Source organism: Hyperoodon ampullatus (assembly GCF_949752795.1).
Source record: "Hyperoodon ampullatus genome assembly, chromosome: 6".
NCBI lineage: Eukaryota > Metazoa > Chordata > Mammalia > Artiodactyla > Ziphiidae > Hyperoodon > Hyperoodon ampullatus.
The window spans coordinates 35,578,634-35,606,109 of NC_136919.1; the positions used below are offsets into that span (position 1 = coordinate 35,578,634).

The 27,476-nt window shown below is 39.5% G+C and overlaps 1 protein-coding gene across 1 annotated transcript in view; it reads right to left on the bottom strand.

The window, feature by feature from the left end:
* SVEP1 (sushi, von Willebrand factor type A, EGF and pentraxin domain containing 1) overlaps nucleotides 1-27,476 on the bottom strand; it is a gene marked incomplete at both ends in the record, with an annotated part of 184,442 nt that overhangs the window by 36,588 nt on the left and 120,378 nt on the right. Inside the window, 12 exons of the mRNA XM_079707036.1 lie at nucleotides 793-1,465; nucleotides 12,132-12,299; nucleotides 14,253-14,444; nucleotides 15,281-15,365; nucleotides 15,590-15,766; nucleotides 17,348-17,467; nucleotides 17,932-18,105; nucleotides 19,485-19,655; nucleotides 20,433-20,556; nucleotides 21,512-21,636; nucleotides 24,657-24,832; nucleotides 26,675-26,876. Coding sequence (XP_079563162.1) covers nucleotides 793-1,465; nucleotides 12,132-12,299; nucleotides 14,253-14,444; nucleotides 15,281-15,365; nucleotides 15,590-15,766; nucleotides 17,348-17,467; nucleotides 17,932-18,105; nucleotides 19,485-19,655; nucleotides 20,433-20,556; nucleotides 21,512-21,636; nucleotides 24,657-24,832; nucleotides 26,675-26,876 — 2,387 coding nt within the window. The remainder of the gene's footprint in view (nucleotides 1-792; nucleotides 1,466-12,131; nucleotides 12,300-14,252; nucleotides 14,445-15,280; nucleotides 15,366-15,589; nucleotides 15,767-17,347; nucleotides 17,468-17,931; nucleotides 18,106-19,484; nucleotides 19,656-20,432; nucleotides 20,557-21,511; nucleotides 21,637-24,656; nucleotides 24,833-26,674; nucleotides 26,877-27,476) is intronic.

Consider the following 27,476-nt stretch of genomic DNA (forward strand, 5'->3'; position numbering starts at 1 on the left):
AGTAGGAGCTCCAGAAATATTTGTTAAATGAATAAATGAAGAAAGCCTCCTTACATATACTAGACACCTTCTTCCAATGGAAAGCTAATACATCTGAGCAAAAGTCTTAAATAAAAGGCATCCATTGTTGTTTTAGAATATAAAGGAGAAAAGGTACTATGTATGCGTGGGTTTTAAAAAATTGTTTAATTAGAATACTGTCTCTTTAAAATGACCCTTGATTTGGGGGAATAGATTGTTATTCCGGTTTTCTTGATAGATTTAATGACAAGACACATAGTAACGAGAAAGGAGGATATGTGTGGATCTGACAAAACCCTTTGTCCTGATGAAATTACCTTTAGGTTCCCTAAAGAAAACTGCAAAAACCACCTTATGGTGAATGGATGGTTTACCCCCATCTTTTGTCTAAAAATAAGAAATGATAACAGATTTCTCTAGGTTCCATTTAGACCTTGATTTCTATAAAAAATAAATAATACATCCATCTTGGAATAACTTTTTATAAATCAAAATAGTATCTCTTAAAACTATTTTATTCTAACGTCATAGCTGGGCTAAAATATTGCTATAAAGTGTTTCAAGTGCCTATATGCTAGTAGAATGTAGAAAGCTATAGATTAAAAGGATTCATGACCTCTATCAAATTTTCTCCAATATTTACCACCAATAGATTTAGCGGCTTCTGTTATTCACCTATTAGTCTATTCATGTCCCTGCTTCTGAATAAGCCACAATGGGCTGGCCCTGTAAATGATGAAAGCCATGGACACTTGTGAATCAGTCTCTTACCTCCAGAAAGCCATTCTCAACCTTTGGTGGTTCATTGCAAGATACAGGGTGGCATGTGGGTATGGGGCTACTCCACTGTCCCGTGGCTTCGCAGGCACTCTTCTTCTCCCCTTTGATGTAGAAGCCCCTGTTGCAGCTATAAGCCACCACGGCTCCAAAACTGTAGTTTGATCCAATCGCATAGCCGTTCATGATGCGGGGTGGCTCTCCGCAGCGCACGGGGATGCACTGGATGGACATGGGGGAAGGACTCCACTGCCCACCTCTCAGACATTCAATCTTTGCTGAGGTGTTCAGTACGAAACCCTCCGTGCATTTGAAGCTCACAACTGAGCCTGCGGCAAATTTTGCTTTGCTCACAGATTCCAAGATGCTGTAGGAAACAGCAGGGGGTTTTTCACAAAAATGAGCTATACAGCGGGGCATGGCCTGACCTTCTGGGGGAACCCACTTGCCCTGGGCATTGCAGAGGAGCTGGGAGTTGTCTGCCAGGCTGTAACCATCTGAACAATAGTAGAATGCAATGTCTCCAAATAACCGATGGGCAGTCTCTGGAGAGGCATGTTCCACACTGGGGGGCTCATCACAGGAGACAGCCAGACACTGCTGGTCACTTCTGCTCCACTTGCCACTGGCCAGGCACTCAATGGTGTCAGGACCGGCAAGGGTGTAGCTATGAGATTAGGGAGAAAGGAACAGTAACTAAGCACATTATTTGAGAAAAGGTGTTTGCATCTTCTTATTCTGCTTTTATTTTTTAAATCTTTCCACCAACAACTTTACTTTTATCCTTTATCCTTTAAAACAATATTTACTATTTGAATTTGAGCTTATTGATCAAATGACCTTCATTTAAGATATACATCTTGTTATTATTATTAGGGCTTGTTCAGAAAGGGAAGTGGATTTTGCTATTTATAGTACCAAACGTAAAATAGATAGCTAGTGGGAAGCAGCCGTGTAGCACAGGGAGATCAGCTCGGTGCTTTGTGACCACCTAGAGGGGTGAGACGCAAGAGGGAGGGGATATGGGGATATATGTATATGTATAGCTGGTTCACTTTGTTATACAGCAGAAACTAGCACACCATTGTAAAGCAATTATACTCCAATAAAGATGTTAAAAAAAAACAAGAAACTCTAAAAACTGTTACACATTTCTTTAAAAATAAAAATGAGGACTAAGCTATGGTCCTGTCTGACTCAATTCAAAGTTGGAACTTCATCTATCTATAGATGATTTCCGTTGCTTATTTTGATCACTAGTCTTTGAAACAAAAGCTCTGATGAACCACAGGTAGCCTGCATATAACTCCTAGGTATCCATTTGCTTATAATCAATGAACTTTAAAGGAGGGATTATAATTTCAGCCTCCATTGTTTCCTAAACCCTTAACCGTGTGGTTAGCATTAAAAGCTGTGTCTGCATATGGCTCTGCTATTCAACCAGCACGAAGAAGTTTTGCTTTGTTTATGCACAGATATTTCCCCATATATGATGATAGATTGATGACTTACAAAAATCTTAAATTATGCTCAAGTGCTCTCTCAATGAAGCAGAACAAAATATCAGGATACGCAGTATTAGAATAATTACGTTTGAGTCATTCTGATTTTCATTCTCACTTTCGTACTGAAGAGAAAGAGGACAGGGAGTTTGAAAGGACTGTCTAACATCCTATCAGTCCATCGTCTTGATAATAATGAAGCGTAAGGGGACTAAAATAATTTGGCACCAATTGAACCCTGTTTAGAAATATTAATATCTTCATTTTGCAGATGAGTGAATGCTTGTTCAGACAGGCTAGGAAATCTGCTGAGTCACATGGGTGCAAGCAGCAGAGGTAGGATCTGAATTTGGTTTACTGGATTCCAACCCTTCTATCTTTCCCATGATGTTGCTCTTTTTTTTTTTTTAGGAGATGACTCTCCCTTTGTATGTATGTATGTATGTATTTATTTTTAACATCTTTATTGGAGTATAATTGCTTTACAATGTTGTGTTAGTTTCTGCTGTACAACAAAGTGAATCAGCTATACATATACATATATCCCCGTATCTCCTCCTTCTTGTGTCTCCCTTCCACCCTCCCTATCCCACCCATCTAGGTGGCCACAAAGCACCGAGCTGATCTCCCTGTGCCATGCAACTGCTTCCCACTATCTATTTTACATTTGGTAGTGTATACATGTCAATGCTACTCTCACTTCGTCCCAGCTTACCCTTCCCCCTCCTCCCTGTGTCCTCAAGTCCATTCTCTACGTCTGCGTCTTTATTCCTGTTCTGCCCCTAGGTTCATCAGAACCATTATTTTTTAGATTCCATATATATGCGTTAGCATACAGCATTTGTTTTTCTTTTTCTGACTTACTTCACTCTGTATGACAGACTCTAGGTCCATCCACCTCACTACAAATAACTCAATTTCGTTCCTTTTTATGGCTGAGTAATATTCCATTGCATATATGTACCACATCTCCTTTATCCATTCGTCTGTTGATGGGCATTTAAGATGCTTCCTATAGAGGCTCTTGGTGTTTTATATTTTCATAGCACAATTCACATCCTTTGCACACTTTGAACCATGCATCATTACTTTCATGGGGTCCTTTGATGTTGCTACTGTATTTCATTGGCTGAAGTTTATAGACATCACCTGAGACATCCCTGATTTATTAGGATCCATTGTGCCATCTATAGAGTGCTTCCTTTAGGTAATGGGACTGACTGCTTTGAGGCAGAAGCCTCTGCCTCCAGAATCTTCCTTATTCCTCAAAGCCTCTTGAGGACACAAGAACAGAGTTTTGTAATCTGGCGGCACTTTGTTAGGCCTCTGACCCCTGATCTGCTGGAAAATCTCCACCAATGACTCTTCCCTAATGGAAAATCACAGCAAAAAGCTCTTCTGTAATATAATGGAAGATTACTACTAAATATATGTATTTTGAATAAATGAATTTAAAGAATGCATTTTCAATACTATCCATACTTTCCTAGAACTGACACCATCCCTTTCTTTGACTTAAGAACTTGACTTTTCTTTATGATTCTCAATCAACATTTAGTTCTTCATTAGGCAATTAGGGCATGCTATGTGCTAGAGTCCCTTCCCTAGTGTACAGGGCAATGTCAGTGCATGTACTTTGTGTCCCAGATGAAATAGCTTTTGAGGGGAGTCGTGAAAGAAGCAGGAAAGGAAGAAAAGTAACAGGAGCAAAGAAATGGGAGTGTGATATAGCTGGGGACTTCTGGGGACTTACAAATAGTTAGGAATGGCCTATAAACATCTGGAAAAGGAAGCAGTGGTCACTAGGATCTTGTGTGTTTTTGACAGTTGTGATGGTTAATGGGTGAAGATGTGGCAGGCACAGATTAACTGGAAATGGTTTTTGACAGTTCCTTTGACAAGGATTCTCATAAGATTTTAGCAGAAGAAATGCTTCTAGAACAGAAAGATATTTAAGTGGTTTATTAACTGGATGATCCAAAGAATATTGGTTAATAGAAGTAAGCTAGTTGGGTGTTTCATATCTTCTGATGTCACAAAACTCTGTCCTTAGCCCATCAGTTTGTAAGCAACACATAACTGTAGGGTGAAGGATAAGGGTTTTAACAGGGCAGTTCAATGTTTCTAATCTTACTAGGTAATATTTAACAAAGATAAAATGGGAGGTCCTGTATATAGATAATAAAGAAAAACTGCACAAAGGGAAACCTGGCTTCGTGGCAGCCAAGGTGAAAGACTTTAGTTTCCTCGAATGAGTTGAATGAGTCAATGGTGACATCCTTAAAAGGGTTACTGCATCTTCAAAAACTCATTTATCCAGAAAGAGAAGAAGAGAAATGAAATAAATTGTTATGTTTTAAGTACCACGTGTCAGTCCCTAGACTTGGTGTCTTTATCTCTCTTGCAGTTACATTCTAATTTGCACATTCAGCTCTGGGTATCACAATTCAAAAAGGGCTATAGACCTATTGGAATAGGCTCAGAGGAGAGTGACTCTGAGAGTGAACAGACTTGGAATCATGTCCACTGATGAGAAAGAGAAAGGCAGGTTTGAGGTTGAGCTGGCGGAAACGTCTGTCTCCCTACGCCTTCACTTCCAAAGCTGCAAGCTTGGCATCTTAACCAGAGTGTAGGATCATTTTTTAGTCATGGAAATGTTATAAAGGGGCTGGGATCCCTTACTGAAACCTCTCAATTAGCTCTAATGATCCATTTGTAGAACCTTGGGGCCAAGCTATCAATACTTGAATGGCTGGCATTTCAGAGGAGCAGAGGAGTTTACACTGAGTGGCTTCAAAAATAAATAAATAAAGCCAGTGCTTTAGACTAGACGGCACATTCAGTGAGGATGGGGACACAGGCTTATCAAAAAGAACTGTCTGCTGAAACATATATATCAGTTAGTCTTTTAAGATGCTAAAGAAGGATATATTCTCTGAATGCCAAAAAAAGAGGAATTAATTCGTAGTTATCGCCTAGATAGAAAACTGTAACTGGTCTCCGATCAAACTGCCACACCATTTCATTATGTTAGAAATCTAAATGAGTGTTAAGATTTCTGGAAGACATATTTCACCTGCTTATGAAAAAGAATCACTTAAAAACGATAAAGTTTTGTACAGATAAGATACATCCTATATATGTTGGCTACTAAAACAGGAAAAATTGGAATTGGTACAAATCTAAAACATTGAAATATTTAATTTTACTCTGTGACCTTTTGTATTCTTATTCAAGAGACATTGGGGACACCCTTGCAGTCTGTTATTAAAAATCAGGCCATATGTATTATAAAACAAGTCGTTTTCCTCCATAATTCCAAGGAAAGTTGTCCCATCGATATTACAGTGATGTCATAGAATGACACATTTTAGGATACACTAGCTGTAATACATTATCATACTTCTGGAATGATAACAAAAAATCCTTTGAAAACGGGCAGAGTAAGCTCCAGATGCAATTTTCAGTGATTTGATTCATGGAGTGAACGCCTACTAAGAGGCATGGGCCTGGGAAGCTTTGTGAGAAGGCTCCGCAGCGGGTTATTAGCTCTTCTCTTCTGCGAAAAAGAACCTTAAAAGAGTCTTAAAAGAGCAGCATACTGGATACTTAAAGGGCTGCAATTTAATAAGTGCAATAGAGAGTATAAATCTGTATCAGTGGGCTTCCCTGGTGGCGCAGTGGTTGAGAGTCCGCCTGTCGATGCAGGGGACACGGGTTCGTGCCCTGGTCCGGGAAGATCCCACATGCCGCGGAGCGGCCGGGCCCGTGAGCCATGGCCACTGAGCCTGTGCGACCGGAGCCTGTGCTCCGCAACGGGAGAGGCCACAACAGTGAGAGGCCCGCGTACCGCAAAAAAAAAAAAAAAAAAAAAAAAAAAAAAAATCTGTATCAGTAATTAGTTCTGTTTTCAATTGAAAAGGATTACAAAAATGTTATTGTAGTATATTCAGTAATTGCATTTAAAAGTCTATATTTGAGAAGACTCAAAAGGGAAACATTCTATCAGGATGTTAGGATGTCAATGACCCTTCCTTCCTACTGAGTTTCTCACCAAGAGAGTATACATGAGGATGAAAAGGAAAATGGGAAACAAGTGACCATTTTATTAATTGAGGCAAAAAGCTGAAAACCACCAGTGTAATGTTTTGATAAAAGGTGAATTTGGAAGGCCAATTTCAGGGCAGGAGACAGAAATCAGACTTATCCTTTTCTTCTCTGGCATTCATCTTACTACTCCAGTCCCCTAAAGTCTCTGCTCTTCTATCCTAATCTTGAGACAGTGTCTTCTTTTCTTAACCCAAGGAAAGGCCCATGCAAAGCACAACACTAATAAGAGAAGATAAAAATACTGAGACCAAAACAAGAATGTGTCTATGTGCACCCAATAAACAGGAGTGGGTAGCTTAAACAGTGTGTAGGTCAGTGGTCTGTGTTAGGCAGCCCCAAGGGAGAAGAGGGAATTGAGAGGGCTAGAGAGGGAAATAGGCCCTAACATTCTTATCAGGCCAACAGCATCTTAGGAAGTGGAAGGAGACAGCAGGATGCCAAAGCCATTACACAAAAGCCATGACATGAACACAGTGATTCCATCCTGGAATAGGACAGACATAATGCATGTTGACCTATGCTAATCAATCCCTTGGTGGGGAGAGATAGAAAAGGAGTGAAGAGAGAGAAGACAAGCACTGACTTCTAGTTCTGGCTATAATATTGTCTGAACACCCTCCCTATAAAACACTTGATGAAATTATTTTAAATGCATAGCTTAGCTGACCAGAAAGGAAATCTCCATGTGCCAGAAATGAAGAGGAAATTAAAAACAGAAAAGTAAGCCTGTGAATGAATGCTATGGTTGCCCTTGGATTGGACAGGAAAGGGGAAATAGAGAGTAATAGCTGAGTCTCTGGCAAGAATCTATGTCCTAGAAGGATATACACTGAAAGGATATTCACAGGAAAAATGCCACCTAGAGGCCTAGTGAGATGACAAGTGAGATCTTTGAATTTGCTGGGAATCTGGCTGGAAAAACAAAGTCCTGGCTAAGGTAGCAGAACCCAGGACTGCACGTCATGTGGACTTGAGGGTAGGGTTTATACCACTCATTTTGTATGGAAAGCCTTTGAACTGATAAATAAATGTAAAATTAGGTTTTTGGATGGTGATACTCCTGGGGCACCTAGAAGAAAAAATAATCCTTATACTCAGACCATTAAAGGACTGTCACAGATCACACAAGTCCCAAACACTATAAGGACAGAATCTGAAATTACAAAACCCACATGCACGCTTTCCATCATGAACGGATCAGTAGACAGAACAAACAGCAAGATGAGGGCACCAATAAATTGAGATAATAGAAAAAGTGGTCTAAAATCTAAAAAAAAAAAAAATGAAATAAATATGTTCAAATAATTAAGGACAAAAACCCTTAAAATCCTATTTAAAAAGAAGAGACTATGTAAAAAGAAATAGTTGAAAAATAAACAAAGAGAAATTCTAAAAATAAAACTATAGAAAATAAAAATTCAAAAAAAGGGGACACATTTCAAAAGCAGATTATAGACAGTAGAAAGGAAAATTAGTGAACTGGAAGATATATGTGAGGAAATTATCCAAATGCAACCCAAATTTTTAAAGAGATGGAAAATGTGACAGGTTAATAAACATGTAAAGTAGAAACAAAAGCTCCAATATTTATCTAATAAAACTTGCAGAAATAGAGAAAAGTGAAAGTTAAGAAGAAAGAATATTTAAAGTGAAAACAGCTTATTCTAAAATTGGTGAAAGATACAAATTCTCAGATGTAAGAAGTACAATGAGCCCTGAACAAGATGAATGGCAATTAGTACAACTTTAGTCATACCACAGAGAAACACCAAAACAACGAAGATAAATTAAAAAAAAAATAAAGGGAAAACACATTACTTATAAAGGAACAACAATTCAACCAGTTTCTCAACCTCAGCACTACTGACATTTTGGACCAGACAATTCTTTGTTGTGGGGGTCTGTCCTATGCATTGTAGGATGTTTTAGCAGCATCCCCGGACTCTATTCCCTAGTTCCTATAGCACCTTCCCTCAACGGGGACAACCAAGAACGTCTCCAGACATTGTCAAATGTTCCTGGAGGGCAATATTGCCCCTGGTTGAGGGCTACTAACTTAGACTGATGGAATCCTCAATAGAAACACTAGAAGTCATAGGGCAATGGAAATATCTTTCAAAAATGTTTATGGAAGCAAACTATTAATGTAGACTTGTATACCCAGCTAAACTATAATTCAAGAGCATGGGTAAAATATTATTATTTTCAGACAAAGATTGTGTAACACACTGACTCTTGCCAAAAGAAAGATGTAAAGGATGTACTTTAGGAAGTAGAAGCATTATACCCAAAGGAAGGAGTGGGATGGAAAAAGCAATTCATAAAAATGAATGCTTTTTATGAAAGATTCATAAAAATGTTAGTAAATCTAAATAAGCATTGAGTATATTAAAAAAATGACTAATTTGGAAAGTTGTAAAATAAGAGGGAAGTAAAATGTAGATAGTGATAAGACATTTAAGATGAGAGGGGTGACAGAAACAAATATTTTCTAAGATCTTTGAGTTGTTCAGCAGAAAGGCAAAGAAATTGAGTATGATATCAGAGTAGGAAAAATTTCTTAAATTTGACACATACAAAAAACAAACTCTAAAGGAAACAATTGATAAATTTTAAGGACTATCTAGTATAAAGTTAAAAATATGCATGCCTCATGACCCAACAATTCTCAGTTTTGGTGTCTAGGCCAGAGGTATTCTTCCTTCTATGGACTGGGAGATGTGCAAGGATGTTTACTTCAGCACTGCTGTATCATCAAATAAAGTGGAAATAAATTAACCCTCTACCAGCAGGGAAATGGGTAACTTAGAGATTGCTCATTCTGACAAGGAAGCACTATACAGCAGTTAAAATGAATTCTGTTGATTTACACTTATCAACAAAGGCAAAAAACATGACATTAAACGAAAATCAAGCTTCAAAAGGACACTCAGTATGAAACAACGTACATGAAAATTAAAACATTTAAATCAACAGAACATTTGTTTATGAGTACATATGTAACACAGAAAAAAATGCACATTTACTTTGAGAAGAGTGAGAAAGTGATGAGAATGGCTTCTAGTTATTTTTGTAATATTGTATTTCTTTTTTTTTTTTTTTTTTTTTTTTTTTTTTGCGGTATGTGGGCCTCTCACTGTTGTGGCCTCTCCCGTTGCGGAGCACAGGCTCCGGACGCACAGGCCCAGCGGCCATGGCTCACGGGCCCAGCCGCTCCGCGGCATGTGGGATCCTCCCAGACCGGGGCACGAACCCGTTTCCCCTGCACCGGCAGGCGGACTCTCAACCACTGCGCCACCAGGGAAGCCCCTGTATTTCTTTTATAAAGAGAGATCTACAATAACTATGGCAAAAATTTAACATGTACTTTTATCTCAGCAGTGGATACACAGGTAATTTTAAATAGAGATTAATTTGGTTTTGTGCTCTTTTGTATATTTAAATGTTTCATTAGGCATTTGTCCAGAGAAAAGGAATAAGACAGAGCTCTCCAGGCTGGCCACCCTCATAACACTCTAAGAGTAAGTGTATGTAAAGGGGCAAAGTGTTCTTCCTCTCACCAAAATTTTTACTTTCAGAAAAATGAAACTATCTCCTAATACCTATTGATATTTTTCTTTTAGGAAAAAAACATGAATGGTAGTGCTTTGTGACCATGTGTACTTTCTATTAATTTGATTAACTACTTAAGATAGTTTCCCCTATATTATAAAAACGTCATCACTTTACATAACAATGATGACACAGAGAATATTAATAAAGCCATATTTATATAGTACCTTCACGCACATATAAAGCACTTTTATAAAAATGGCCTCATACCCTTTAACAGCTATATGACTGAGATGACAGATTTGGTTTCCATCTTTTCAGTGAGAAGAAAGCTCCCACAGGGTGTCTATTTGCTTAGAGCAGAAGGGATCTGTACGATAACATGGCCCAACACTTTTATGTTTTAACTATAAAGTGGGAATAATATATCTTCTTCAAAATCCCCCTCTTTGTTGAAGGGAGCACATGAGATAATTCACAGGAATGTCCTTTGAATGCAGGGATTTGTTGTGATTTTCATTATTGTCTTTATTGCTTCTTTTAACAAACCCTTTTTGTATAATATGTAGACTTAACATTAGGCAGATATAGAACTCTTCTTATGATATAAGTGAATGATTTATAGAGAAAAAAAGAAAAATGGGAATTTTTATAAGAGCATGATCTTTAAAAGTATATGCAAAGACAAAATTCTAGTAGGAGATATAGTAAAGTATCATTTATCTTTGGGCAATTTTAAAAAATACATTTTTATTTTCTAGTTTTATATGGTGATAATACATTACTTCTGAATCAGAAAAAAACCCCAGAAGTTGTCAATATCTAGTTATTATTTGGAACATTTATATCGATAAGGTTTCACAAACATTTAAATGACTAATCTTAAATAGTAGTATGTAGTTCATTACGAAGCAATTTTTAAATGAGTCAATCCACAGGGGAGAGATGGGGCCATCAAAAGCTAATTCCTACAAACTGATACAACATTGTAAAGCAACTATACTTCAACAAAATAAATTTTAAAAAGCTAATTCTTACACTGACATTTTAATATTCAAGATTTCTTTTCTCACGTAAGAAGGTGTTAAGATCCGGGATTTCTGTCAGTTATTTACGTGAGTATTTGACTCTCAAGAGCTTTTTGCAAGAAAATATTGTTGCCACCTGCTGGTGGCCTGTATTAGCGGAACGGTCTTCAATCTAGGTGAAAACAACTTCAACTTTCATGTTACTTTCATGAAACTGTGTCCTCTCTTCTGTCCTAACATCATAATAGTGGCACAGCTTGTTGAGTTATTATTTTCTGGCTAGTCCATGCAGTATATCATTTTACTCCTCACAATATCCATAAGGAGTATCAACCTTTAACGACTCAGAGAAGCAGAGAGAGGTTATACCATTTTCCCTGGGCTGCACAGTGAGTGAATGATAGAGCTGAGACACAAATCCAGAAAATGGCAGCCCCTCGTTCCAACTATATGAAAAGCATCTGTGGTAAATCTGGAGTGTGAAAGTTATAAACTATTACTGGTGAAAACATTTATTGAGGAAGCACGGGAAAAAATGAGCAATGAAATGCCAGTCAGATGATCTGGGATTTAATCACCCCTCAATTCTTCACTGCCTGCCTGAGACCCTAAGCAGATCACCATCCCAGAGGGAGCCTCTCCTTTCTCTGTGTCTTACACGGTTTTTGTGAGGATAAAATGACACAATGAGTATGAAAGCACTTTGTAATCTGTTCCTGTTATTTTACATTTTATCTCTGAATTAAATGAGATCACTAAAAATTTAAAAATCTGAACTTTTTGATATTTTTTTCATGCAGATGTAGCATCTTTATGTTGTGACCTACGTCTTGCGTTTCGTTTGGCAGAGGATAAGTACACAAATGCCTATTTAAATATGCTGTTTTCATCTTTAATTATAGAGATATTTTCCACTGCATTGCCCAATGTCCATTATGCAAGGCCTAATTTGATAAATTACTCTAATTCCAGGAAAACATTGTTTCCACAGGAGAATATGCTCCCTTTCTGTTTTAAGAAAAGAACATAAAGCTCTCTTTGGCTTTGGCTGCCAGGTAATTTAATTTAGTATTCAGTGGAGCCCATGTGCGGTTGGGCCCATCCTCTCCCAAAATTTCTTTCCTTCATTGGGTTTACTCACCCTTCTTTGCAAGTGTAAGTGACAGTGTTCCCAAAAGTGAAGTTACTCCCGGTGGTGACAGCATCTTTGATGGCCGGTGGCTCTCCACAGAAGACGAGATGGCAGGTAGGTGGCGCTCTGTCCCAGCTGCCTGAGGCCGAGCATTCGATGACCAAAGGGCCCTGCAAGCTACAGGAAAGAACGGTGCCAGCTCTTTTGTTGACTATTTACTTATTGCTCTGGAGGTGAACTAGGAAGGACTTAGGAGAGAATAGGGGACACCTGAGGAATTTTAATACATAAAAATAGTTTCTTCCCATTTTATTGCTTTATATAAAAACAAGGGAAATCTGGGACTTCCCTGGCAGTCCAGTGGTTAAGACACTGCGCTTCCACTGCAGGGGGCACAGGTTCAATCCCTGGTTGGGGAACTAAGATCCCACATGGCGTGTGGCAATCAATCAGTCAATCAATCACTTTTTTTTTTTTTTAAAAAGGGAAATCTCAGCTGGCTATAGATTCATTTAAAACTATGAGTAGGCTAGGGCTTCCCTGATGGTGCAGTGGTTGAGAATCTGCCTGCCAGTGCAGGGGACACAGGTTCGAGCCCTGGTCTGGGAAGATCCCACATGCCGTGGAGCAACTAAGCCCGTGAGCCACAACTACTGAGCCTGCGCGTCTGGAGCCTCTGCTCCGCAACAACAGAAGCCACGACAGTGAGAGGCCTGTGCACTGCGATGAGGAGTGGCCTCTGCTCTCCGCAACTAGAGAAAGCCCTCGCACAGAAACGAAGACCCAACACGGCCAAAAAAAAAAAAAAAAAACTATGAGTAGGCTAAAACAACATAACTGGGGTGCAAAATAAAATGGTTCAATGTGCTCATTGGTGGTGCTGTGATTAGCAGATTACTTGGATGAGAAGGGGTAACATGCTGGTTAGGATCCAATGATAAGGAAGACAGACGCCCAGGAAGTCAGGGTAACTGAGATCAGAGGGAACTGCCCTTGCCATTAGCCTGGGCATCTGGACAGTGTTGCTCATCACTCTGACCTCTGGTCTTCCTTTGAATTTAAAAACCTCGCAGGCCTACGGCATGGCTTGTCCACCTTCACTTGCCAACCAGCTTTTGATTGTACAACTCACTCCATTTTCTGTTCACTTGATCTGTTTCATGTCAGATCCTGTTGGCCAAGTTTTTGATCACAGCCCGACTCTTTATTGTCCCTTCTTTTTGTTTTGTTTTGTTTTTATTTATTTTACTTTTGGCTGTGTTGGGTCTTTGTTGCTGTGTGCGGGCTTTCTCTAGTTGCGGCGAGCGGGGGCTACTCTACGTTACAGTGCGTGGGCTTCTCATTGCGGTGGCTTCTCTTGTTGCAGAGCACGGGCTCTAGGTGCGTGGGCATCCATAGTTGTGGCTCGCAGGCTCAGTAGTTGTGGTGCACAGGCTTAGTTGCCCTGCGGCATGTGGGATCTTCCCAGACCAGGGCTTGAACCTGTGTCCCCTGCATTGGCAGGCGGATTCTTAATCACTGCGCCATCAGGATAGCCCTCTTTTTTTTTTTAAAGATTTTTTTGATGTGGACCATTTTTAAAATCTTTATTGAATTTGTTACAATATTAACAAATTCCTTAGTTCCTTGACCAGGGATTGAACCCGCACCCGCGTCATTGGAAGGTGAAGTCTTAACTACAGGACCACCAGAGATATTGTCCCTTCTTTTTGAACACACACACACACATATCCCATTAATCAAATTAACCTCTTAACAGTATTAAAGACCCTGGTCCTTATCTTGACATGATTTTTACGACATCCTATGCAATATCTCGTTTGCCAAAATATCCATCACTAAAGCATCTTATTAGGTGCTGTGTTATGCTTCATAAACATTTTTTGCTTTCCTGTTTAATGTCTGAATGTTTATAACATTGAATTAGAGGTCCCAGAGTCAAAATTAGATGGAATATTTCCCTGGGCATTTACTATAGGCTGAGCCTCAAGAAGCACACACATTTGAGAATATCTTTTACATTTAAAAACTTGTATTTCAAGCCAGCCAGTCACATGCAAGTGAAACCCACTGAGTAAATAATGAGGAACAGGGTATTGTAGGAAGCTTGGCTGGTGTCTAGGACTGTACCTGTATCCATTCTCACACGAATACGATGCAGTAGAAAGATAGGTAAGCCCACTCAAAATATATTTCCCATTATTTATGTCTTCGGGGCTGGAACACTTGACCAGTTCACACAAGGGAGGAGAATGACTCCAAGAACCGCTAGCAAGACAGGATGATTCTTCCTCACCCTCCAGAGTATATCCTTTATTACACCTAATGAAGATAAAAGAAAATAGACAGAATAGAATGCCTTATTTTGCATAAGTTTATCTGTGCCAAAACTTCCAAAAAGATCAAGAATTTATACATATTGTTGGAGCACTTTTTTTCTCCTACTGAAATAATGCTTTGAAAAAATTTTTTCAAGGTTGAATACTATGCATCTTGCTCACAGGGATCCTGCTGGGTGATAAATAGAAGGACGGATTTAGGATTTGGCTTGTCTCCAGTTTGTGTCATGGATTAGTAGCTGCAAACAGAAAATTCTTTTTTTAGAATTTATTTTATTGTAGTTGATTTACAATGTTGTGTCAATTTCTGCTGTACAGCACAGTGATTCAGTTATACATATGTATATACATACCCTTTTTCATATTCTTTTCCATCATGGTTTATCATAGGATATTGAATATAGATCTCTGTGCTATACAGTAGGACCTTGTTGTTTATCCATTCTCTATATAATAGTTTGCATCTACTATCCCAAACTCCCAATCCTTCCCTCCCCCACCCGCTTTCCCCTTGGCAACCACAAGTCTGTTTTCTATGTCTGTGAGTCTGTTTCTGGCAAACAGAAAATTCTTGGTTTGAGAATGGTCCCGTCTAGAATGAGTCCTTAGGATGCCATGGAAGAAGGCCCTGCAAGCTAATGAATATTTTTGGCTATAAGCTGGAGCTCTGGATCCAAACCCAAACATGTGATTCAATTAATTCCGTATTAATTTGAAAACATCCTCTGGGATTACTCTTTGTCTTTTCTTCCAGTATTCTATCACTACCAGCATGTCATCAACAAACTCTACAATGTAGTGTTAATCTTAGACACTCACCTATATATTACTTTACTGCCATAGGTATATGCTGATCCATCAATGCCACCATTTTCTGGGATAGCTGGTGCACCACAGGAAACGGCTTAAGGGAGGAAAACCAAAAGGCATTGCTTTTCTTAGCCAGTATGTGTAAAAATCTCTAAAAGCTCAAGGGCAGCTCTAGGTTTTTGGTCACATTTAAATAAAAGCCCAATACTGGGCTTTAAATACAAAGAATACTGAGACAACATAACACTTGGCATTTCTCCACCTTGAATTTCTAGAATTGCCAAACACCATAAACATGGGGGAATTTACTCAACATACGTTCACAATATGGTATTAGATGACTCCATTCTCCAGACTCCAAACATGTTATTTTGGCTACTCCCATCAGCTGGTGTCCTTCATCACATGAAAATGTGACTTCAGCACCCACAGTATAAATCTCCCCGGAAGAGTGGCCATTTTCTGGATTTCCTGGAGCCTTGCATTTTATAGGTTCTTGAAAGAGAGAAACAGTTTTTGTGGGTCAATAGGCGGCTTTCACACAACCATGCAATGTCTCATAGTAAAAGAATTCCACTACAGTTAAGGTACCAGTTAAATCCTGAGGAGAAAAAAAAGCTTTTGAAGGGAAAGGCATGAAGTCCAGGGACACACTAGCTGATTAGACCAGAACATACATTTAATAGGCATTTTAAAAACAGTATTTTGAAACAGCAATGTATAAGAAAAAGAAACTAAATTTATCAGCCCCAAAAGGAAGCTGTTTATCGAGGAAGTAGTGGTGGTGCCTGGGCATGGCTCATAAGGGCTTCAGCTCTTCTTCCTTCTCCCAACCTCATACCCACTTTTTAAGAGCAATGGACCTTCTCTCAAGCTGATGTGAAGGCTGTCCCAAAGCACATTTAGGAGAAGTTCCCAGCCGCCCCTTCCAAACAGCCTACAGATCCTAAGCCTCCTATGTGTAGATCTGGGGTCAGTCACTACTTCTAGGAAAGGAAAAAAGTTAAAGGGAGATTTAGGGCTAGAGCTGAACAACAGGATTGAATAAATACTTAAATTCTCAAAAAGGGAAGATATACTGATTTAATCTTTCTGAAGATCCTTTTGGCTTATAAGCCAAGGACCTTAACTGAAACCCTTGCAAAAAGTAAAAGCAATTATAAGATTGATTTTGAGAATTCCTCTTTAATTTCTGTCTAATTGTTTTCTGGTAGTTGCTTTCTCATAACTAATATAGAAAGATATATATGGGTTATCACAAAACATAGAGATGTGTAAGGCAGGATTGTCTATGTTTTTTCAATGATATAATTCTGTGTGCCTGAGGCAGAGGAAAGATACTGAAGGTGAAGAGGTGATGAAGCATCCTATTTGCTCTGACTGAGGCAGTAGAGGCCATCGCTTATATGTCTAAATCCACTCTATTATTCTTCTACTATGTAGGTATTTCTTCAACAGTCTGGTGATAAAGTTGGCTCTCAGTTTTGTTTTTCAAAAGTTGGGAAGTTAGCAAAAGCACAATGCTAGCTTAAAGCACCTTTAATTGTTATGTATCATTAAAAATTTTTTTTTATTGAAGTATAGTTGATTTACAATGCTGTGTTAGTTTTAGACATACAGCAAAGTGATTCACTTATATATATATATATATATATCCATTCTTTTTCAGATTCTTTTCCATTATAGGTTATTACAAGATATTGAATATAGTTCCCTGTGCTGTACAGTAGGTCCTTGTTACTTATCTATTTTATATACAGCAGTGTGTATCTGTTAATCCCAAACTCCCAATTTATCCCTCCCCCTGCTTTCCCCTTTGGTAACCATAAGTTTGTTTTCTATGTCTGTGAGTCTATTTCTGTTTTGTAAATAAGTTCATTCGTAACATTTTTTTAGATTCTACATATAAGTAATATCATATAATATTTGTCTTTCTCTGCTTATGTATCCTTTTAAAGGTGGTTTTACTTTTCCATCTCCCCTTTGAAGTTAAAAATTTGTCTTACTATACATTTACAATATATACTTTAATTAAAAAATTGAAATAGACTTCCCAATTACACATAGCCTAGTTACCTGCACAGTTTTTACCATCTCCTGTGTAGGGTGGGATACATGAGCAGATGTACGATCCATTTGTATTCAGGCAGGAAGCGTGCTCACTACAATCTGACCCAACTGCACATTCATCAACATCTAAAATGAAGACAGTTTACAGATAGTAAAGTTCATGGATTTGTCTTATGTAGCAAACATTTGTTTTCACTTTTAAATAATTACATATCATTTAATGCATCACACTATATATTGATATATATTGTTATGAAATTTAGATACGATAGTCATAATCACACGGCAGATCTACAATAAAAGCTATTATTTCCCCAGTTTATAGGTGAATAAGTAGAAGAACAGAAATAAATATTCTTAATATTGAGCCTGGTAAAAATTTAAAACATGTTTGGCATATCTATGGATAGCTGCTTTGTCACTATGGCTTGCCCAGAGCTCACAAGGATGAGATGAAATTGACAAAGGCATGCCATAAAAGCCTCAGGAATTTGGGATAATTGTCTCCCACAGAGTTAGAGTAAATGCACACAGTAATTAAATGCATGCAGTAATTAAATGCACACAGTAATTGCCAAGATTTATCTCACCAAGACACGATGGTGAAATGCCATTCCAGCTCCCATTATCCGTACAGAACATCCTTGAATCACCCAACAAATAGTAGCCATTGTTGCACTGGTAGGTCACTGTGCTGCCAGCATGGAAGTCCTCGGCCGAATAAAAGCCATTCTCCAAAGGGGGTGGCACCCCACAGCTAATGCCTGTAATGTGACAACTACATTAGAAGCAACATACTCAGTGAACATTTTACTTATATTTATTTATTTATTTTTTATAAATTTATTTATTTATTTTATTTTTGGCTGCACTGGGTCTTCATTGCTGCGTGCGGGCTTTCTCTAGTTGAGGCGAGCGGGGGCTACTCTTCGTTGCGGTGAGCAGGCTTCTCGTTGCGGTGGCTTCTCTTGTTGCAGAGCACAGGCTCTAGGCGTGCAGTCTCAGTAGTTGTGGCATGTGGCCTCAGTAGTTGTGGCTCGTGGGCTCTAGAGAGCAGGCTCAGTAGTTGTGGCGCGAGGGCTTAGTTGCGCCACGGCATGTGGGATCTTCCCGGACCAGGGCTCAAACCCGTGTCCCCTGCTGTGGCAGGCGGATTCTCAACCACTGCGCCACCAGGGAAGTCCCATTTTACTTATATTAAACTTGTAGTTAAGCATGAACTTTTCATTGCACACAAACATTAGACTGAGAACGCTTAGGAGTGGTGACAGGCTACAGCCATACCTGTGCCCAGAGCGTCTGGCTCACAGTAGGCATGCAATTCATTCATTTTAAAAAGTATTTATGGAGAGCCTGCTACCTGCTACACACTGTCCTGATGCTGAGGTTGCAGTAATGAACCAAACAGACAAAATCCCTGCCTTATAAAGTGTACTATCCAGTCAGAGAAGAGACACAAGAAACAGATACATATATGACATATCAGGCGGAAAAAGATGCACTGGAGGAACTTCTCTGATCACCCTATCTACTACAGCAGTGCTGCTTCCACTCAACCCTCTCACTTTATATCTCCCTACCCTGCTTTAGTTTTCTTCAGAGCCTTTACTTCTGGCCCTTGCTGTTCTTATTTACTACAAATAAATAATATTATATTTACTTGTTACTTTCTGCCTCTCCTACTACAATGTAAACTCCAAAAGAAGAGACTTTTTTCCCCAACTGCTGCATCTCCAGAACTTAGCTCAGTGTCTAGCACACACTCATACTAGGTACTTTCAAAATTGTTGAATAAATGAATAACTGGGTGTATCCAACTTAAGAGATCTATTCCTGTTTTCCCACCCAGCAGTGACCCATCTCCCTTTGGGCTCCGGCCCTCACACCTGTCTTTCCCTCCATCCAGTTCCTTGGGTCACCTGGGTGCCTTCACAGGTGGTGGGCTCTTTGGATCCTCATCTCCCACCTCCCTCATGGTGCCCAGTGCACTTCATTACACAAGGGAAGTATTCAATGAATATCTGCTATTTTGGCTACTATGCATATGCAGTGTTTCACTTTTATCTAGCATTCCTGAAAAGTGTTCTTAGGGTTCCAGCATTTTTCAAGAGCTACTGAAACGCCTTCAATGAAGGCAGCTCACGTTCACAGAGAGGCAGTGGCTGTGTCCACTGTCCTTGATTCAGGCAATACTGCACGGGGTTCCCGACCATCTGGAAGCCTGGATCACAGAACAGACTGATTCTGGAGCCTGGCTTTACGTCTCCTGATGCAGTTCGCAGATGAGGTACTGATCCTTCTAAAGGTGGGCAATCTGAGGGCAGAGAATGCAGGTTCAGAGCTTGTCAGTAACACAGTGGCAGCATCACCAGGTTAGGGGTTTCAAATCATATGTTGTACCAGCGTTTGAGCGCCACTCTATTGATATTAAAACAAGACGACATGTAACCAGATCACTGGCAGGCAAAATTTCTGGAAAAAAAACTATTGGAGTCAACAAACAACTTTCCCTCTTCCAGCAGAAGTCTGCTGAATATTTTTTAAGGAAAAAATAATATTTTAGAATTAATAAAATGTTCTTATGAGTTATCAAAAAAACATGAATTCTAAGATACTTTCAGAAACTTGTTTAAATACACTGAATTTTAGGAGGCATTTTTGATCATTCAGAGTTTGACTATTCAGTATGTGGATCATTACATCCATTTCTTTTCTCTCTGTGCCACCTGCCCCTAGATGATAGCTAGGAAGTACAGAGCCAAGAGAGTACCCCATCTCAAACAGGAGGATGGGACTTCGGGGGGCATTTAAAAAATTAACTATATCCCTCCTCTCATCCTATTTTCCTTATCTTATTTTACCTTTGTTTAAGTTTCCTGCACAATTATTTTGTACCCTGTTACTCAGAATGTATTTAACTATTAAAAAATAAGAGATCCTTCGGATGAAGGCAGGGTAAAATGAATTACTAGGTAAACAATAAACTGACAGACATATACTATTTGACCAATAGAGAATCAAATGTCTCCTTTTGCTAGAAAATCCCAGAGTAGTCAAGAGACAGCAGAGTCTATGGAAGAAGGAAACTAACCAGAACAGAATAAGCTCTTGGAATCGATCTTCACTCTCCCCACAATTCCTGACAGGAAATCAGGCCAGGCTAGCACATTCCCTTTACTGAGTTCCTCTGGGCACGAGGAAGCCAGCGATTTCACCTGAAAGTTTAAAAACACATCTTTAGATAAACCTCACTTTTTTCAGGAAGACAGAGTTATTATATCTCCTACTGAAAACCTTCACAGAAGTGTGGAGAGCAGTGGTGGGAAGCAGACTTTTGGATGTAGAGTGTGATTTCAGGGGCAAAGGAAAATTCTCTTCCTTCCCTCTCTCTGCTCCACCCCCACCATTCCTTTTCCCAAATATTTCATTGTAACTGGAATTCTGAAATTCTACCTATAGAATTTCTTGTCTAAAACTTTGCAGTGTGTTCAGGTGTTATAGGGGCTCTCCCTTTCCAGTCTCCTGTCTTCTGTCTCTCATCTGGAGTTGAGAAAGCTGAGGTTTAGGCAAGTTCTGCCACTATAATAATAAGAGCAAACATGTGCCAGTGTCTCAATCTTACATGCAGGATTTCGTTCCATCCTGCCAAAACTCCACTATGCAGTTCTATTTGTTCATCTTTCATAGATTAGAAAACTGAAGCTTACAGAGATGGGGTAACACGTTCAAAATCATCAGAGTGAGTTCGTGGTAAAACTCGGATTTGAACCCAGGCCATTGGACTGCACACTGGCTTTAACCACTAGCCCAGCTGTTACTCTCTGTGTGTAATCTTGTGCCAGCCCTAAATTTCTGCTTCTTTAGTCAGAGGGATTGGAAGTAGTCTTCTCTATGATTCTTTCTAGCTCTGAAACCACAAGATTTTATGAAACAATCATGTCCAATAAACTTCTAAAACATCACCAAGAGATTGAAAAGGAGATTCACTGAAAGTTACTGTAGATAATCTCTGCCTGGCTTAGTCTACGACCATAACATCAAATGATATCGGTGGTAAGTTCCAGAAACTCAGAGGTGTCAATAAGATATGGCATCGTTAGGCTGTGCACATTTGTACTAGGTTTGTACCTTTGCATCTCATTACTGTCATACACTGAAAATGGAATTGACCTGCTGTGGAGACAGGACATAGTCCCAGAGGTTGAGCTGGCTTATGGAGCCCACAAAAGACTCAGCTGGGTTGAATCCCTCTCCTTTTTTGTCTTGTTCTTGCCCAAGAACTAATGCACCACCACCTAAAGAGAAAGGAGAGAAAAAAGGAGGAAAACTGGCCTGATTGTTATTTCTAAAATGCTAACCTAATGAAGGCACAGCCTATATAAATGTATCAGGGAAAGTTATTGACAAGCTAAATTATCTACATTTGCTGCATGATTTATCAGTAAGATGAATTCAATATTTTATATACCAACTTAAAAAATGGTCAGAGAGGATTTCGAGTATTATATTGGATTTATATATATTTAACTATAAAACTAGATATATACATATATAAGCATATAATATTTTATGTCAATAAAATAGCTAAGTCCTATTTCGCCTCCTTTGTTCTAGGAAATTACCCTCCCTGACAGATTACCAGTAGCTGCTCTTCATCTTTTTATTCTTCAGCTTACAATGATTAAAGTTCTACCATCAATTCCAAGGAACATTCCAGTGGACACCTAATTGCAAAATCCAGTGGAAACTCTTCAATATTCACCTATTAACCATTTCATTCTATTAAACTGCCCTTCCTGGCATACTTGATGGTCTGTGTTTACCCCTCCAGAACTACCCTCCCCCCTTCTCCACTCTGCTTTGTGTCCCTAAGGTTGACACCTATGGACTACACCACCTGGTTTCCTCAGCCCTCTGGCTTCCGTTTGGCCAATGGAAAGACCAATTAGAGGTAAGAAAGTGGGATGAGAGAGAAGTTTAACTTCCTGGATACATTTCTCCCAGGCAACAGATGGTAGGGTTTGCTTTCCTCTCTCTCACATCATCGCTCCCGCTGGGTGATTTCTCCCCATCACTGCAGGTTTGCCTGCTTTCTGGCGACAACTCCCCATCCTTGTCAATTCATGTCCATCTCTTGGAATTTTCCATTGTTGCTAGTCATGGTGTGTTTTACTACCACATCTTGGTTCTCAAGCATGCCCACACCTTTGAAAACAATCCCTTCATGAAACACTTCAGTTACCCTCCTTGTGTGTTTCCTGCCAGGAGCCCGACTGATTCTACTTGGTTTCCATGACAGCATCCTCTCCTGATTCTCCTTGAACCTTTCTGCTCATTCTCAGTCTCCCTTCTCTGCCTGCCTCTTAGACTCTGATGCACCCAGGATTCCACCCTAGCCTCCTTTCTTCTTCCTTCAGCTATTCCCCCTATCTGACCTCACTCCTGCCAATCCATGTCTATAGAGCCCTCATTCATGATTTCCCAACCTACATCTCTTTCTTACAAAATTAATCATTAAAATTAATACATACACATAGAAGGAAATTTGAAAAAATAAGTATAAAGAATTCCTTCTACCCAGAAACAATCATTTAACAGTGTTGTGTATTTCTTTCTAGGTTCTATATTCTTTTAATTATTTTTTTTAGTATGTGTGTGTGAGAGAGATTTTGAAACACACAACACAGGAGCTTACTACATATGATGCTGGAACTGCTTTTCTTCTATGATGCTGCTTTTCTTCTTGAACATGTTCTCATTTCATGAGTTTTAATAGCTATTGTATCACGTGAATGCACAAGAATCCATAATTTTCTTCATTAACTAACTTAACAACCACTCCTTATTGGATATTGGGGTTGTTTCCAGGTTTGGTACTAAGACAACACTGAGATAAATACGCTGATACGTAGACATTTGTTCAGATCATTGATTCTTTCTTTTCGATCGATTCCTGGTATTGAATTGTTGGTTGCGTGCAAAGGGTTTCTCTAAGGCTGTTGACGAAAGTTTCTGAATTGTTTCCCAGAAAGTTTCGATCAATTTTCACACCCTCCAGGACTCTATAAGAACATTCACCATGCTGAATCCTTGCCAAGCATATCTTACCACTAAAAAGCAACTCTCAATTTGATATAAAGTGCTATCAACCTATGTTTGTAGATGCACATATTCCTGGGATTAAATTCAAACTCAATATGCCTAAAACCAAATACAGAATCTTCCCCCACCTCCGATTCCTGCTCCGATAATTGTCCTTTCCCGGGAGAGTTACTATCTCAGCTAACAGACTCTTCAATAAATCTGGTCACCCAAACTGCAGTTAGTCATTCACTAGGGTCTGTCAGTTGGAGCTCTGCAATATTTATGGACTGTAATTCATTCTTATTGCTATGGTCAGACAACCCTCTCCTTGGGTGGCTACTATTATAGTTCCCTTGTTTTATTTTCCTATTCCTTTACCTTACTTTCACTCTTCTATTAGGATGCAATTTTTTTTTGAGATAGAAATATTCCTTTTTTTTTTTTTTTACCATCAGTGAAATAAATGCTCATTATGAAAATATCAGAAAAGAATAAAGAAGAAAAATAAAAGCCACCTGCAATCCCACCACCCAGAGAAGGGAGAGTTAAAAACAAGAATACTCTAAATTAAACACAAGAAGGAGCCACCACCCCACTTCACAGGATAATGCCACTTCCTGCAGAAACGCTTTTAATGTTTCCTTATTTACTACAGGGAACCTCCAGCCACTCCTCCTCGTATGACATATGTCACAGTAGGACCTAGATGGTGCAGGCTTACCGCCAGGTACAATGCTGAGAACACTGGAACATTGAATACTTTTGCATTCCTTCAAACAAAACTCTCTAAATATTTGTTTAAAAGTATTTTTAGAAGAGAGTTTGAGTTCTATCAGAAAAAGGGCCTAAAAGATGGATAGCTATTAGCAGTGCCCCAGCTTGTATTCTGGATCTACTTGTATACTGTGCCTACTGATCACGAACCAAACCTAAAATAAAAACAACAAACAAAACCGACCAACAAAAAACACCAGCAATGAATCTCCTCCTTGGAAGACAGTTTAGTAACCACCCACTGTTACTTCAGCATGCATCTTGGTAGTCTTAATATACATCCCAAAGGCATTTCTTACAGAGTCACACAGCTCACCTAGGAAAAGCTTCTAATAATTCACAGTCAGGATAATCAGGGGGTGGTAAATGGGAGAGATAACTTAGCAAACTTGATGTTCATCAAAGCACCACTGCCTCTAGCATCAAATGGAATTATATTCCTTTTGCTAAGACATACCAGGGATGGGCGAACCAACAGAGAGGCCCACACCACCGTCAGATAGTTTCCCATCGATATAGACTTTCCAGGCTCCATCAGCGCTCGTCCAAGTGATGGCAATATGATGCCAGCTGCCGTCATTCACCGAGGGACAGTCTGTTATTTTTTCCTTGCCATTCACATAAAGAACCCAGCTGCGGAAAGATTCCAGGGGATACAGTCATCAGTCATAGGTCGTAATCCCATCTGTGGCGCATGTTACGATCTTTCTTTTTTTCCTTCTTTTCCTTTCTTGTGGGTAAAGCACTTCAGGTAAAACCATTACTTCTTTTTCGCCATTTCAGTCATGTTTCATAGAAGCAGATTTGATTACTAATTACTCTTTATTGTAGCTCACAGAAAACTGGTTTGTGTTTCTGAAACACTGAGGGGTAGGCAAAAGTCTTAGGATGAGCTGAAAGAAGTCAGTCCAACTTGAGATAATTCACCAACTGTCTATTCTGGAGAGACTGAGTCAAGAACGGAAGGAATGCGAGTTATGTAAATGTCAGTCTGGTTTCCTTCCTCTAGGATGTATGTTCCTAAACCTCAGAACAGACTTCAGAGGTCTCATAGGAAGTCAATTCTATCTGTCTGTTGCCAAAACAGTCACATGGCAGACGAAGTATATCGATCCAAGGAAAAGAATAATTGAAACTAAACAGAGGGGGCCAAACACAAGAGGGTTCCAACAACCATGTCACTTAGAGGAATGTCAAAGTTAACAAGCAGTTAAAAGTAAAATATCTTCAAAAGCACATGGAGAAAAAGAAAAGACTAGGGAAAATTGATAAAGAAGGTAAGAATTCACTGAATAACTCCCAGCATCTTCTGAGCCCCTATTCAAAGATGTTTATGAAAAAATATTTTTATTGATAAAACATGAATTGTTTCTCCTCTGTGTTTTCCCATTTTCCTCCCCCAATTCAAGCAGGCAACAGGTTTTCTCTTTCTGCACATTCTGCCTCAGGGGAGGATTTTGCAAATTTCTTGGATTTTGTTTCTGAACGTTCAAGTCCATTAAGAAGAATGGGGTTTGAGGACGGGAAGATTTCCACCAGAATAGTGAGAATCTCATGGATTGATGAGAGGAAAGAGAGCTCAGTGGGTCCCTGAAGCCTGCAACCTGCTCACTAGCAAAAGGCCACAAATTTGGGCGGATCTGGGAGGAAAAGGCCATGTGGTGCACCACAGAATCTCTCTAGACTGAAGGCATAAACTCTCAGCCTTGACAAGGACTCCACATGTGGCGAAGAGCAGTAGTTCTGAAAGGACCACAGAGGCTGAGGCAGTGGATAGCTCAGTAGACAGATGACCAATGACGGGAGTCCTGCCTGAGTCTGTGGCTCTTTAGCAAAACTCTGTGGGTTTTAGATGATTTGTGAGCATCTAAGACAGGAGAAGCAGTCAGTAGAAAGAAATCAGAGAAACAACTGGGGCTGACTTTCCCAGAGGGATGGGGTTCTGCATTTGGAATGAATTGATCCAAAAAGACACAAAGGAACGTCATCTTGCACACCTGAGATTACAGACGGATTCGTATTCAATACAAGTGTCTCCCAGGGGTCAACAGTGCCACTGAAATCTCTTGACTCTTGGCCGCTCTGATAAATAAAGGAGCACTGGTCTGAAAAGTCAGAGTTTGACATTTAACTCTGCCACTCCCAGGGTGTGAGATTTGGGGGCAAAGCGTTTAGTTTCTCTGAAACTTCATTTTACCTTTTAAGGGGCATCAGTTCCTCCAGTCATTGTGAAGCTCAAATGAAATAATACATATGAAAACACTTAGCAAATAGCAAAATACAATACATGTATAAGGCATTACCACTGAAACTCTGCCTTCTTATAGGACTTGTCCAGGTGCTCTGTTTGATTACTGTCACCCTTGTTGTTCTGCTGGAACACCTGACCCGCCCCCCACCACTGCAACCCCCTTGTCAGTTCTAACTTGGTGCCAGGATAAGTCCTAGCACAGCCTTCCTGACACCTCTGCTTACCCATTATAATCGGTTAGAAGGAAGGTATTGTCACTGCCATTCTCAAGTGCATAGGAGATTGGCGTCCCATAGTTAGTGGTGTCAGAGGATTTCATCCAGAACGTGCAGGTTACAGCACGGAGGGATGGAAGCACACCATCCAGCATAACGTAACCATAGATGCCGGAAACTTCAAAATCCAGGTTAAAACCTGCAGACTGTTCTGCAACAAATAAGAAAGTATGAGCACACATACAGATGGCCAATAGACACGTGAAAAGATATTCAACATTGCTGACTATTAGAGAAATGTAAATCAAAACTGCCATGCGGTATCACCTCACACCAGTTAGAAGAGCCATCATTAAAAAGTCTACAAATAATAAATATTGGAGAGGGTGTGGAGAAAAGGGAACCCTCCTGTACTGTTGGGAATGTAAATTGGTGCAGTTACTATGGAAAACAGTATGGAGGTTCCTCAAAAAAGTAAAAATAGAGTTACCATATGATCCAGCAATCTCACTCCTGGGCATATATCTGGAGAAAACTCTAATTCTAAAATATAGACGCACCCCGATGTTCACAGCAGCACTATTTACAATAGCCAAGACATGGAAGCAACCTAAATAGCCATCAACAGATGACTGGATAAAGAAGATGTGCCATGTATACATATATATGGACCATTTTTAAAGTCTTTATCGAATTTGTTACAGTATTGTTTCTGTTTTCTGTTTTGTTTTGTTTGGCCAGGAGGCATGTGGGATCTTAGCTTCCCAACCAGGGGTCGAACCCACACCCCCTGCATTGGAGGACGAAGTCT